Source organism: Empidonax traillii, unplaced genomic scaffold (assembly GCF_003031625.1).
Source record: "Empidonax traillii isolate 1590-97213 ecotype Southwest subspecies unplaced genomic scaffold, ASM303162v1 scaffold385:size1130455, whole genome shotgun sequence".
NCBI lineage: Eukaryota > Metazoa > Chordata > Aves > Passeriformes > Tyrannidae > Empidonax > Empidonax traillii.
In genome coordinates this window covers 478,152-490,645 of record NW_020955578.1, presented here as the reverse complement: position 1 = coordinate 490,645, position 12,494 = coordinate 478,152, and the positions used below count along the sequence as shown (strand labels likewise).

Below are 12,494 nucleotides of genomic sequence, written 5' to 3'. Positions count from 1 at the left end.
TTACAGATGTGTCTCCTAGACATGTAGACGTATGTTAAATTAGGAATGACAGCTCTGAGGTCACACAATGCAATCTGCAATAAACAACTAGCATTTCACACAGTGGGACAGCTCCAGGTTAGCTATAATATTCTGCTCATTGCTTGTAAAGAAGCTAGTGCTGGGATGAGTTACCAGAAAAAATTCTTCTCCTCATTTAATCTGTTATCTCACTTTTGCAAACACATGTGGTTTCTGATTTGTATTACATTATCTTTTGGGGTTATGTGCTCTCTTTTCTTAGTAAACTATTTGCCTTAGCATGGTAAATGGATTATTTTAGCAGACCCAACAATCTAAAATTCACATTCACAGGTATAAGCAACGCTGAATTACTGCATGAATAAAGGCACTTTGAGAAACACCATTATCTTGATTGTACTGAACTCTCAAGAAGCGTTTCTGACAAAGGTTTGACCTACCGGGCAAGTCAACTTGATGTCTACCAGGAACAATGACACAGATTTGCAAAAGTTGGCAAAGCTGGAAAAGGAGAGAACAGGACCAGGTTAGCCAAATAGGTCAGAGCAGCAGCTTGCTCCTATCAAATGGTGTTAATCTTGAGCAGGATCAGATATATCAGAACAAAGAGAGGGCCAGCCAGGCCCTCTACATGTTGCCTGATTTCTAGGTTGTGTTCACACTCTGCACTGAAATTCATAGAGCCAAGATGTCACTGCTGGGACTGATTGGTTATAGGGACATGTCTCAGCAACCTTAAAATCTTTGCCATAAATAACAGATCTCTGACTGCAGGCTCATCTCTGAGGTATATATATGTATTTTAGAAATAATGGAAATGTACCAAAGTGTTAAGTCTGTTGCATAGTAGAGAAAACAAAAATACCCTGCTACTGTTAAATGAGGAAAAGAGCTTTACAGATGTTTGTTTGTCTTGGTTTATGACCAAACAAATTATGTTTGCTAGATAAATAAGTTAGCTCATATAAGTTATCCATTCTTAAATAGTGATAAGGACAAAGGGGAATCAAGGCAAGATTGGCCTAAAATACGTGATAACTTCACCCAGCTCAATCTTGTCTGCAGAAAGAGACAGCTGGCAGCAGAGTCTTCTTTGCTGGAGGTTGATAGCCTGGATGCCAAATGTGTAACACAATGTGGCTGCAAATAGAGAGTCATGAAAACAGGCACAGGAGAGAGGGAATACTTCATACTGGAAGGCAAGATCAGTGTGTCAGAGATACCTACAGGCAAACTGTCTTGTTTTAGTAATACTTATTCAGTATTACAACTAAAGCCTCAAAATCTAAGGGGCTGTGATCGTAATGCTGCCAAGGCCAGCAATGGATGTTGACTTTGGTCCGTGCTAATCACATCCAGGCACACAGCAGCAGCAAATCCCTGGGGGCCACCAACCCCTGTTCCAGCAATGCCACTATGGGGCCAGTCTCCAGACCCCCATGGCTCTGCCCTGCTGGAGAGGTGCCAAGTGCACAGGGCTGGTGGACATTTTTTGGCTTTAGGAAGACACATGCCAACACGCCACATATTTCCCCTCCAGGACACAGAGCAATTTTCAGTTGCTGTTACACCCTCTCCTCCCCTTCCTCTTCAGCACTGGAACCACTGAAGAAAATAAAAAATGTAGCTGAAACAACACTAGGACCAAAGCAGATTTTGCTTGTTTAAGTTTTATTCATATATACTGGTGCAGTATCAGTTTTAGCAATCCAAACAAACACTCCAATGGGTATAATTTTGGTGAATCTTCTTTTGCCAAATCAGTGCAGCTGCCTGTGGCTGTTTCACCTGAAATGGCTGCCAAGGCTGATGAGAAGTGGGTGAGCAAGAGGCAGTAGATGTCTAGTGCTGGTGCACATCTGAGGTGGAGGGAACTGTGCTATGCCTTTGCATGGGCTGAGGTCTGGGTTTTGTAATGTGAATGGATGCAGCTCCAGCTGCTCCAGCTGCCAAGGGGCAGAGGTGTCAGGTGCTAAAAGCAGCATCTGACCTAAGACATGGACATTAAATGCTGAGACCGAATAGGAAAATACCCAGGGATAATGAACCTAAGGGAAAAAGCAGGTTTGAGTGGTGGTGTAAGGAGCAGGAAATTGTGTGCAAGGAACAGTAGTGAAAATTAATGGTCACACAGGCAATAGTCAAATTGCCTTTTATATAAGCTGGTTGGAGCAAGCTAACTTAAAGAGAATTTCCTTGGCACTAGGGAAATAAAGTTAAGCAGAATCCAAACCATGGAAAATAATGAGGGAAAAGAAAGCTGTAGAAAATGAGGTGGAAACTAGCAAACAAGAAGAAAAAAAGGATAGCCAGAGCAGGCAGGACTGGGATTAATTTCCCCACTCATGACTGCTATCATGTCAGACTGGCACTGTTCAGCATTTTTATTCTTCCTGATCTTTTGCAAATCTGAGTGCTGAGCTGTTTCTGCTTTATCCTGAGAGCTGCGGTGTCCATCAGTTACTCAGGAAATATTGTTTCTTGGTTGTAAACATATAGATATTGAACCAAACTATATCATTTGGGACAAAGATCACTGCAAAGTCCCTAAAACCTGGAGGGGGACAAAACAGCATGCATTTAAGTCCAAAGTTTCAGTAAAATCCCTTCTTCACACAGTATTGAAGATCATTACATTAACGTTTGAGTTAAGACAGAATAGATGCTATTATGACTCAGTAGTAATCATTCCTGTGAATAGCTTTTGCAAATCCCACTCTGTCATTCCCACGGTCAAAAATGCAGTAAAATGCAGACATGAAGACATCTCCTAAAATCCAGAGCGGGCCGGTGCGAGTGGGGATGTCAAGAGACTGAAAGCCGCTCATGCAGAAGGTTTGGTCATCAATAGACTCCTGGAAGGGAAAGCATGTGTCCTTGCATCAGCCTGCTCCAGGCCAGCTCAGGAAGCAAGGAATAGGGAGCAGGGAGGCTGCAGATACACACCTTGAGGATGTACTGCTTTGCTGTCAGCTTGTACTCGTGGTGTCCGATCGTGAAGCTTATGTGAGGCAGGCTTGACAATCTTCTGCAGTCTACAAGAAACTGTATGCAATGCACTGATTGAGATGGGATCAGTTTGTCTTTGTTTAAGTATTGCCCTTTGAATTCAAGACTTTTGTAGCAGATAATGGTGAATTTACTACAGAGAAATAGCATTAGGCTGACATAGCCCAACACTGCCCTCCGGCTTTCCAGTTCCTGTACTTGGTCAAACCAGCCCAGCAGCCCAGACCCCTGCACCAAAGCCCCTAGGGACCTAGGGCTGATGAAAATCCTTGTAAATGCCAAAGGGAAGGAGGTGAAGGGGAACTCTGATGTCCTCCCTGTATAACTCAGAAAGAAAACTGAGTGTGTGATCCCCCCAGCAAGTCTACACTAGCAAGGTCTGCTGAGCAAAAGTCCACCAACACTCTGGCTGGACTGTTGGGAGGGAGCTGCCTCCAGCCACACAGGAAGCACCCTATGGCTGCAGCTCACCACACGTCCTCCCATAACACCACCACTTTAGGGAAAAATAAGCTAGTGAGGAATACAGCACTTTATACTTTGACTTAGAGTGGGATTTAAAGAGCAGAAGGGCTAAATTCTGGCATGGTCATTAATTTCCATAAATAATGCATTCACTTACAGTAACACAGAAGATAATTTCCTGGCCTTTCTAGTTATTTCATGAATAACTGGTGTGTTAAATGGTCCTGCAGAATGCTCCAAGTCTCAGAGGGATCTTTGCTATAAACTAGTGTTTAAAGTCATTGCTTTAGAGGCTTTCTAGAAGGAAGAATCTTCTTTTTGCTGTTTTTCAATCTGCTTTATGAAACCATAACACTAAATCTTGTTACACTTACCAGGTGTCATACCATTAAAACAAAATAAACCATGGGATACAGAGGACAAGGGTAGAAAATGCCAGTATAATGGTTTGCAGGATACAAAAAGCAAGACGTAATTCTTTTACAAGCTAGTAGATCCAGAAAAAATTAATCTTTCCTGGAAAGAAATGAAAGTTCTCATAAAATCACTGATGGATACACTCACTTTTACTGAGATAAATTTGAGCCAATTTACTCTACCTGTCTGTGATTGTTAAAAGACCAGTCATAGAAAGTCTTATTTTCAGGACACGTTTTTGCAGAATCTGAGATGCCAGCTGAGGGTTCTTGTGTCAGCACTGGAGTATATAAACTTATACTGCAATGACCTGTTCCTTGTTTATACTATGCTAGTATAAGCACATTGGAAATACATATTTTATCTATATTCATTGGCGTGTACCAATATAAAAACAACTTGCTATCAAAGCATACTCTTCGGCATGTGTCTGAAAGTTTGAACAAAATCAGAATTAAAGGTTTAATTGAGAAAGAATCATGAGCTTCAGGAATCACACATATGTCACTGGAGTCCTCCTATTACCAAGTGAGGTGGATTAAGAGTCCACTTTGCTCTTTGCCCAGTGCACTGGGCAACTGTAATACTCTTAATTTTCTTCCAAGAGCATTTTTGAGTGAGGTTAAAGACAAATGCAAAGTTAACAGCACCTGTGTGTGGCAGCTTTACTTGGGGCACTGGAGCTGTGACAACGTGCTAGCGATCTGTGGGAGTCAGCCAAGGGCCAGCAATAAGGCACAGGAGAAGTAAGCTGCTCTTTCCCTGGAGGCAGGGACAGGAAGGAATGGTGGGGAGCATCAGCAGAAGGGATGCAGGAGAGAGCAGCAGGCAAAGAGGAAAACAGCAAGAGGTAAGAGGAATAAGGTTCAGGAGAAAGAATAAGAGACAGCAAGTCTTGTCCTGCACCCTGTGACTCATCTGCCAGGAGCCACTGTTGTGAATGACACTGATGTGCATCCCTCCCAGGAGCCCTGCATGGCACCACCTGCTCCGTGGCAGGCTGACAATGAGAGGTCCTGTCAGTGAAGCCATTGTTGAGCTGTCATTAAAATACCATTCCCTTTCCAATCGATGCTGACGTGGCTGGCCATCAGCACCAACCCCCTCCTGGCTTGGGAGAGCCAACAGCTATAACTGGAGACATTGAAAATCCTCTGATCTTCCAAAAGAAAATTATCTCTCATGAAGAGTACAGATCGATTCCTCAAGCAAATGTACTCCCTATTTCCTTACACACCAGTTCTGAGTATGGGAGAAGAGGTGACTGTTTGGGAGGAGGCCTGGGGCAGCAAGGCAGATAGATCAAAAACAGATTGGTTCTGAGTTCAGTGCTGTTCTGGAAACAAGGCTTTTGCTGAGACCTTTCTAACTAATTATTTTGGTTATTTTCTCAGCCTATAAGCTCTTTGCACCAAATATCAGTTTCCCTTCCCGTCTGGTTGGTTTCTGTCCATACAGGTTTTACCTCTCCAGTATCTGATGGACTTGCCCCAATATACTCCTGTAATCGCCTGATCTGTGAAGAGGGTCCGGTGATAAGAGAAGTGCCTGAGTCAACGATGGCCTCGCAGCCATGGGAGCAAAATGCCACCCGGCCCTGGATCTTTATACTGCAAGTGAAAAACAAAGCATCTTTAAGCAAATGGCACATGCACTGTGACTGAAACATCATATTATTGTTAGCTAAAGTACCAGAGTACAAGACTGAAGTTACTCCAAGGTAACAAGTGACAGGACAAGAGGAAATGGCCTCAAGTTGCACCAAGGTAGGTTTAGATTGGATATTAGGAAAAACTTCTTCACAGAAAGGGTTGTAAAGCATTGGAACAGGCTGCTCAGGGAAGTGGTAGAGTCACCATCCCTGAAAGTGTTCAAAAGACGTGTGGATATGGCACTTGAGGACACGGTTTAGGGTTGCACATGGTGGTGGTGCTAGGTTGGCTGTTGAACTCGATCATCTTTGAGGTCTTTTACAACCTTAATGATTAAAACTAGCTGCCAAGCTTTGCTAAAGACAAAAATGTCTGTGGATCCACTTTTCTCTCTTGGGACTCCTAATTGCTAATCATTTGCTGCGTGCTGATGAATTTGTCCTCACCCACAGCTATGTGTTCTCATCAATTTAGGCAGCATGCTAGAGGAAGAACAAAGGAACACTTTGATCAGAGTTAGCAGGAAAGGTGAGAGCAGGACCCAGAGCAGGATGGTGGGTGCCTTAACTTCTTAACAGTTAAAATATATTAACATATTCTCCCAGAAACCAGCTTCCCATGTCACAGCAGATTTAGAGAGCTAACAAACCCCAATCTCATCCTAGTGTACCCCCTCTCTGAGAGGCACAAGGGTAAACCACTGCAGCTGAGTCCTCTGTATCTGCATCACTAGGTGTTTCTGTCTCTGCAGGTTTTACCTGGGAGGCAGATATCACCAGGCTTTTCATACATACATACTTACATACAGACAGACAGACAGACATATATACATACTTGTTCACATGTATTTGCCAGTAGCTTTTCTCGGTGACTGGGACCCAGTGGATTGAACCTTTGTAGAGAGAATGGTCTATCCCCCCCAGAATCAACTCACCACCATTCTCAGTGTCATCTCCTCTGAAAGCAGAAGACAAGGTAACACAGACATGGGAGTGTGACAGCATGGATGAGATTACACTTAAAATGCAAAAGACAAATCACATCCCTTTATAAATTCAGATATGGATGGCTGAAAGGGATTATTTCTAAATTATCACTACATGTGTCCCAAACAACATCTGAGAAGACTTACTGTAGGCTGCCAAGGTAGGCGTCAGGAGCAGGTTGAGACAGTTGCTACTCTCACCTCAGAATAAACACTAGAGAAATGAGTGGAGGGAACAACAGAGTAGGGAACAACATTTTTCTGGAATGTGGCTACTTGGGTGTAGGACAGCATTTCTGTTCATCTCCATGAGCCAGAAGGAAACCTCTGGCAACAGACGTGGTGAGTCTGAGTTGGGAGCTTTTCTTTTCTTTATGACCAGCTCAACAAGAATAAATCTCCATCCAAAAAGGCACAGTCTACCCCATAACACTTTTTCTTTTTATTCTATATTTTTCAGTGTCAAATTGGAAAACAAACAAACAAACAAACAAACAAAATTGGAAAATATTTCAATTGGGAAAAAAACCAAAAAAACCAAAAAGAACCAAAAAAATGGGGGAAATTACCTTCTAGAGTTGAAGCTTTATACAGAGGTACGGTTGTTTCTATCAACAATTAAAATAAATTTACTTTTTTTTTGGCTATACCATTTTAAAGACTCACCTTTTCAGATAGAAAGAGAAGACTGGCTCCTCTACCAAGCGCTGGTTCATGATGCTGTCAAACACAGGCAGAGCATTGCCCACTGCTAAGGAGGGGTAGCCTAAGCCCAGCACGCCATCAAAGTGGGCAAGGACAAAAGTTGTTCCTGGCTCAAACACTGACTCGCCAAAGTCCTGTCCCTTGATGGAGATGTTACTTATCTGTTTGGTTAAAAATAAAATAAATAAATAAATAAAAATATATGAAACCTTTGAAAGTAATAACACCATCAATCACAAGAAATTAGCCACATTTCAGATCTATGTCAATGGATTCATTCAGTTTATAAAACCTGGATATCCTTGTGTGACTTGCATCAATAAAACAGGTGCCCATTTGACAGGTAGGCTGCACCAATTCTTTAAATGCCTTACTTGTGAGGCTCCTTGTTCATAAACCCAGAACAGACAAAGACCCAAGAAGACAAGCAGAAATGAAAATAAAATCTTTGGGATTTGTCTCGGTGGCCCAAAGCTGGAGCAGCACCCACACCTCTCAGTACGTGGCTAGGTGGGACCTCACCCTGCCCTTGCCTAAACCAGGCAAGGTTTTCCAGGGCAAGGCCAGTATCTGAACTGTCCAAAAACAGTTGACCTGAAGGCTGACACCCATTTCAGGTGGATGCTCACCTGCAGCGTGTCTTTGCCAGCAATGCCCAGAAGCTGTCCCGAGCCGTACTGCAAGGAGAAGGCTTCCCCTCCGTGCTCGTATGAATCCGACTTGAAGGACTTAAATTTCTGGTGCACCCCTACACAAAACAAATTACATCTTTGCACTGAGGGGAGGTCCCAGCAATGCACCTGCTCCCCAGTGCAGAACCAGATGGGAGTTTTGCTTCTCTTATGAGAAAAGTGTGTATAGAAATACTGCAGGCACCTCAGTTCCCCTTCAGGGCGCACCAGTTTTTCTGTACCTGAGAGGTTATTTTTCATTTTAAAGACAAATTAAAACAAAAATAGGCATTTCCAGCAATTCTGGCAGCTCTCCCAGGTCTATTTTAATGCCTTTTACATCAGGCACCTTGTGGTCTGGAAGGACAGCTGGCAGCTGCAGCCGGCACCTGTCCTGGCTGCAGGATGACATGAGGGGCAGAGGCAGAGGAGAAAACCGGGAAGAGGAGAGCAGCCCTAATCGATGCTCCAAATCCTTCCCTTCCAAATCCCTGCTGCAGGCGAGCTCCTTGGGAAAGGAGTAGTGGTCAAAGTATCCAAGACATGAGGAGCATAAGGGAGAATAATGTTCCTTACTGCACGCCTCGCTGATGCAATAAGCGGAAGGGACCCAAAAGTTGGAGGAGCCGGTGTCAAACACGACGGTGAACCTCTGTGGGGGCGTGCCGACATTCACCACTCCGTAGTACTGCGCCTGGGGGAGGAACAGCCCCGTCAGCTCCCAGCTGCCTCCACTGAGCTATTCCTGGGGAAGAAGCATACTTGGGAGCATCACACAATGCTTTCTCAGGGGGGTCTGTGCAATTTCATTTAAATGCAAATGCACACCACAGGGAAGTGTGTCTGGTTCCACGAGTTGCTTCAGGCGGCAGATTTCACTCCAGCTGAATGCACAACAGTGAGGCATTTTTAAAGCCTTTTAAGCAAATATTCAGTTGGGTTCCCTGTGGAGTCAACAAATCCTCTTGCACCGGTTTCAGAGGTGGCAAGGTCACCCTCAAGACGAAGCTCTCACACGACCATACGGTCTTTCAGGTTTTTCCTCACTGATGTCAGTAAGAAATCAGTGTTGCGCTGTCAGCACAACCTGCCTCTGCTGGCTTCAGAGGGTTCCGACCCGGTGGCACAAACACTGTCATATGTGGCTAGTTTTTTTCCCTTTTAATTAGCAGCCATTAGCAAGTCAAAAAAGTATTGTGTTGCACAAACTGTTCCTAATGTACTGAACAAAGTTCATCCAGCAGATGAAGAAACCACTGCACATCCCCGGATACCAATCGAGGCTGAGATAATCTGTGAACACGTGAATGCTGGAGTGCAGTGCTTATCCACATCCCGTATACAAGTGTTTAAGTGCTCCTATCTGGCCCTGCAAGACCACTTCAGCATTAAGAGACCTATTTTTAGGAAGAGGCATTTCTGGAATTCAACCACAGATAGGAAAGCAATAGCTATTGCCAAGCTTTGTGCAGCAATACAAATATCTGAATATGTACCTTTAAGTGCATACTTCTTAATTAATACACTGAAGTTTCTGACCCCACAGTTTATGACCTGAATGAGATACTCTTGAAAAGGCAAGCAAGCATGCCATTTAAGAGAATATCCAGTTAAAGAGCAGAATTTTATTCCCTCTTGTATTAAACAGACCTTTATCAATGAATTTGTAAATTGAGGCAACTCTAAGGGATGTTCATTAAACCCAAACAACAACAAACAAACAAACAAATAAACAAAAAACCAACCAGAAAACCCACAAACACACTGCAATAAAAGCTACACAAAACTGTTCCTGTTGCTACATGGAGATGCTAGGGAAGGCGGTTTTGCTTCATCATTTTGAGATTTATCCCCCTTTGAAATAAGCTTTGAAGCAGACTGAAATGTTTGTTCTTCACATGGGTATTTCTTTATGGCCCTTAAGTGTCAGAAGTTCTTGCTGAATGAATTTGGTCTTCCCTTCCATTCTGTTTCCTATTCAGATGCAGCCTTAGTTTTCCTTTAGATAAGCACAACATAAGAACCAAGTAAAACAGGAAACAGAGACTACTCAAATGGACAAAATCCTAAACCCAGGAAAGACATCTTACAAAATGGTTGACCTGCTTACTCGCCTGTCTGAGATCCAATGAACCTCATATATTTTCTTTTTAAGTTTAGATGGTAAATTCAGCCAGGTTAGTATGAGGCCCAGGTCAGTCTCCAGTATTTAATACACACTAAACTCCAGAGATAAAAGCAGAAAAATAAAAAAACTCTACTTTAGGTCTGTTATCACTGGCTTCATATGATCAAATAAATGAGATTTGGGGGGTATTTTTTTTATAACACACAAACATCCTAGTTTCTGATAAATAGAATACCACTAAATGAAGGAGTCAGATTCTGCTACCAAGAACCTAGTAGTTTACCAAGACTGATACAGGCAAACTCATTGTTTCTTTGGGGACCCAACCAAGCTGAACACAGATCTATACAAAAATAAAACTTATCACAGGACTATCACTGCTAGACTATATCAGCTGTCTACCCAGGTCCCAAGCTAACCTAGATCTAGATGTGCTTTATTTTGCAGACTGGCAAACTGATTTTTTATGATCTGATTTATAGCGCAGAGCAACGAGACACCTCAAGCCCTATAATTTCATTGAGAGACTAGATTTGAAATGTGCTGGGAAAAAAAATCTGCCTTCAATAGAACAATGAGGTCTAATGGTTGCATTACCAAAACTGTACTTACATTCATGTAATCATACAGCCTTTCTGAAGCAGTTCCTACCGATAAAGCAATATCTGCAGGGAAGCAATGCAGATATCTCCGGGCAAAGACATCAGGGTGGTGATTCCTCCAAAAGTCCTCTAATTCTCCCTTTTCTTTCAGCTGTTTCTTGATAGATTTGAATCGAATCAGGGGGACTCTATGCAAATAAAACAAGCACACAAAAAATAACTGGTTCTTCCTTCTACAACTCCCATATACTCTTTTTTTAAAAAAATGTTTCTTTTTTGAGACCTCAAGTAGCAACAAGCACAGGTCACCCCAGGAAGCCAGCTGAGACATGACGCCAGATGTGTTTTCTTACCGTTCCATGGCCAGGACGAGTGGGATGTAAACCACAGCCAACAGTGTCACTCTCATGGTTCCAAGTGGCTCAGAGTCTAATGACATTCTTTTGCTCAGAAGTCCCTTTTTTATGGCGCGTTGTCAGCAGAGGGCCATTCGCCAGGTCAATCGATCACAGGAGGTCAGTGCTTTGGCAGAAAACCGATTAATTTACCCTCAGACTAACTGCTGGATTGTGCAAATAGTGATGTCCAGTGGAACCACTCAGGCACAGATAACCAGGGCACAGTCTAGATCAAACAGACATTTTCATAACAATCCTTAATGTCTTTTACATGAATATGACACATGGGATGAGCTTGGCTCCTGTTAGCATGGGAAAGAGGAGTTGGTCCAAGGACTGCACGCTTTTCAAGCCTGCTTTAGTGAGAAATCCCTCAGAAGTGTTCAACAGGGAGAAAGAGGACTCAGCATATAACCATTTCTCTTTTGCACAGAGACATTTCAGCAGGGCTGAGCAGACAGACATTTGATGGATTTGTGACAAGTCACTGCCTAACAGCTGATGTTTAATTCCCTATTTTTGGGAGAACTCCAGTCTAAACATAAATGTGACCACAGAAAATGAGTCTTCAAAGTAAAAAACATGACAACCTGAAACATATAGTAACAAACAGCTAGAAGTTTTGCACACCTTTCAGCAAGACATTTGGAAGGGCTCACTTGGATTTATTTTCCTGAGTGTTTCTTGAGGTTAGTGGCTCCCATCCCTGCCTGAGACTTGGGTTCAAGTCAAGCCTTCAAAAAAATAATGGTGTCAGAAAGAGACTCTGATCTGCCAGAGTACAGCCCCAAACCTATTAGCTGCCTGGGAGGAAGCTCAGTGCTGAGTCTGCAATTTACTTTTGAGACTTTTTGAATCTTTCCTCTGCACAAGAAAGTGCAATAAGCAACAGCATATTGCAGCCTAGTATATGTTAAAGTCAAATTTGGATAATCAACCATTTTTGTTCAAAGTATAAGGTATGGTAGAAGGCTGGGAGAAGACCAACAACATTCTTTCCCCTGCAATACAACATTTATTTAAAATAAACTGCTCACCATGTGAAGGTGAAGTGGGATTAGGTAATCCTCCCAAAAGAGAGCAGATGTGCCACAGCACAGAGCAAAGAGGGATCATCAAGGATATGCAGGAGGGAGGAGTCATCATCTGCTCTAGCAACAATGTTCCAGTCAAGAAAAAACAGCAGAAAAACCTGAACACATGGTGTTTGTGAGAAAAGACAGGGTCTAAATGCCTGTCACAGACTTTAAAGAAATGCAAAGCAAACCATTATAAGACTATACTAAAGAAATTATTAAAAATTGTTCCTTTTAATCTCTTCCCTTGTTATGTCAGACTGATTGAAAACAGGCATAAGAACCCTAAAATCAGTAAGTTTAGAGCTGTATTCATTACTGCCCTGGATTTTGAAATACATGGTTTGCTTTTTCTAATGTGCCTC

The 12,494-nt window shown here is 42.7% G+C and overlaps 1 protein-coding gene across 1 annotated transcript; it reads right to left on the bottom strand.

The window, feature by feature from the left end:
• Positions 1–1,605: 1,605 nt before the first annotated feature.
• Positions 1,606–11,113, bottom strand: LOC114062146 (cathepsin E-like). The gene is made up of 9 exons (XM_027893270.1): positions 11,009–11,113; positions 10,666–10,843; positions 8,502–8,619; positions 7,884–8,002; positions 7,216–7,415; positions 6,399–6,521; positions 5,378–5,522; positions 2,968–3,066; positions 1,606–2,876 (listed from the first exon to the last, which is right to left on the bottom strand). Exons 1-9 carry the CDS (start codon positions 11,092–11,094, stop codon positions 2,697–2,699), a joined length of 1,248 nt encoding a protein of 415 aa, XP_027749071.1. The 5' UTR covers positions 11,095–11,113; the 3' UTR covers positions 1,606–2,696.
• Between the last annotated feature and the right edge of the window lie 1,381 nt (positions 11,114–12,494).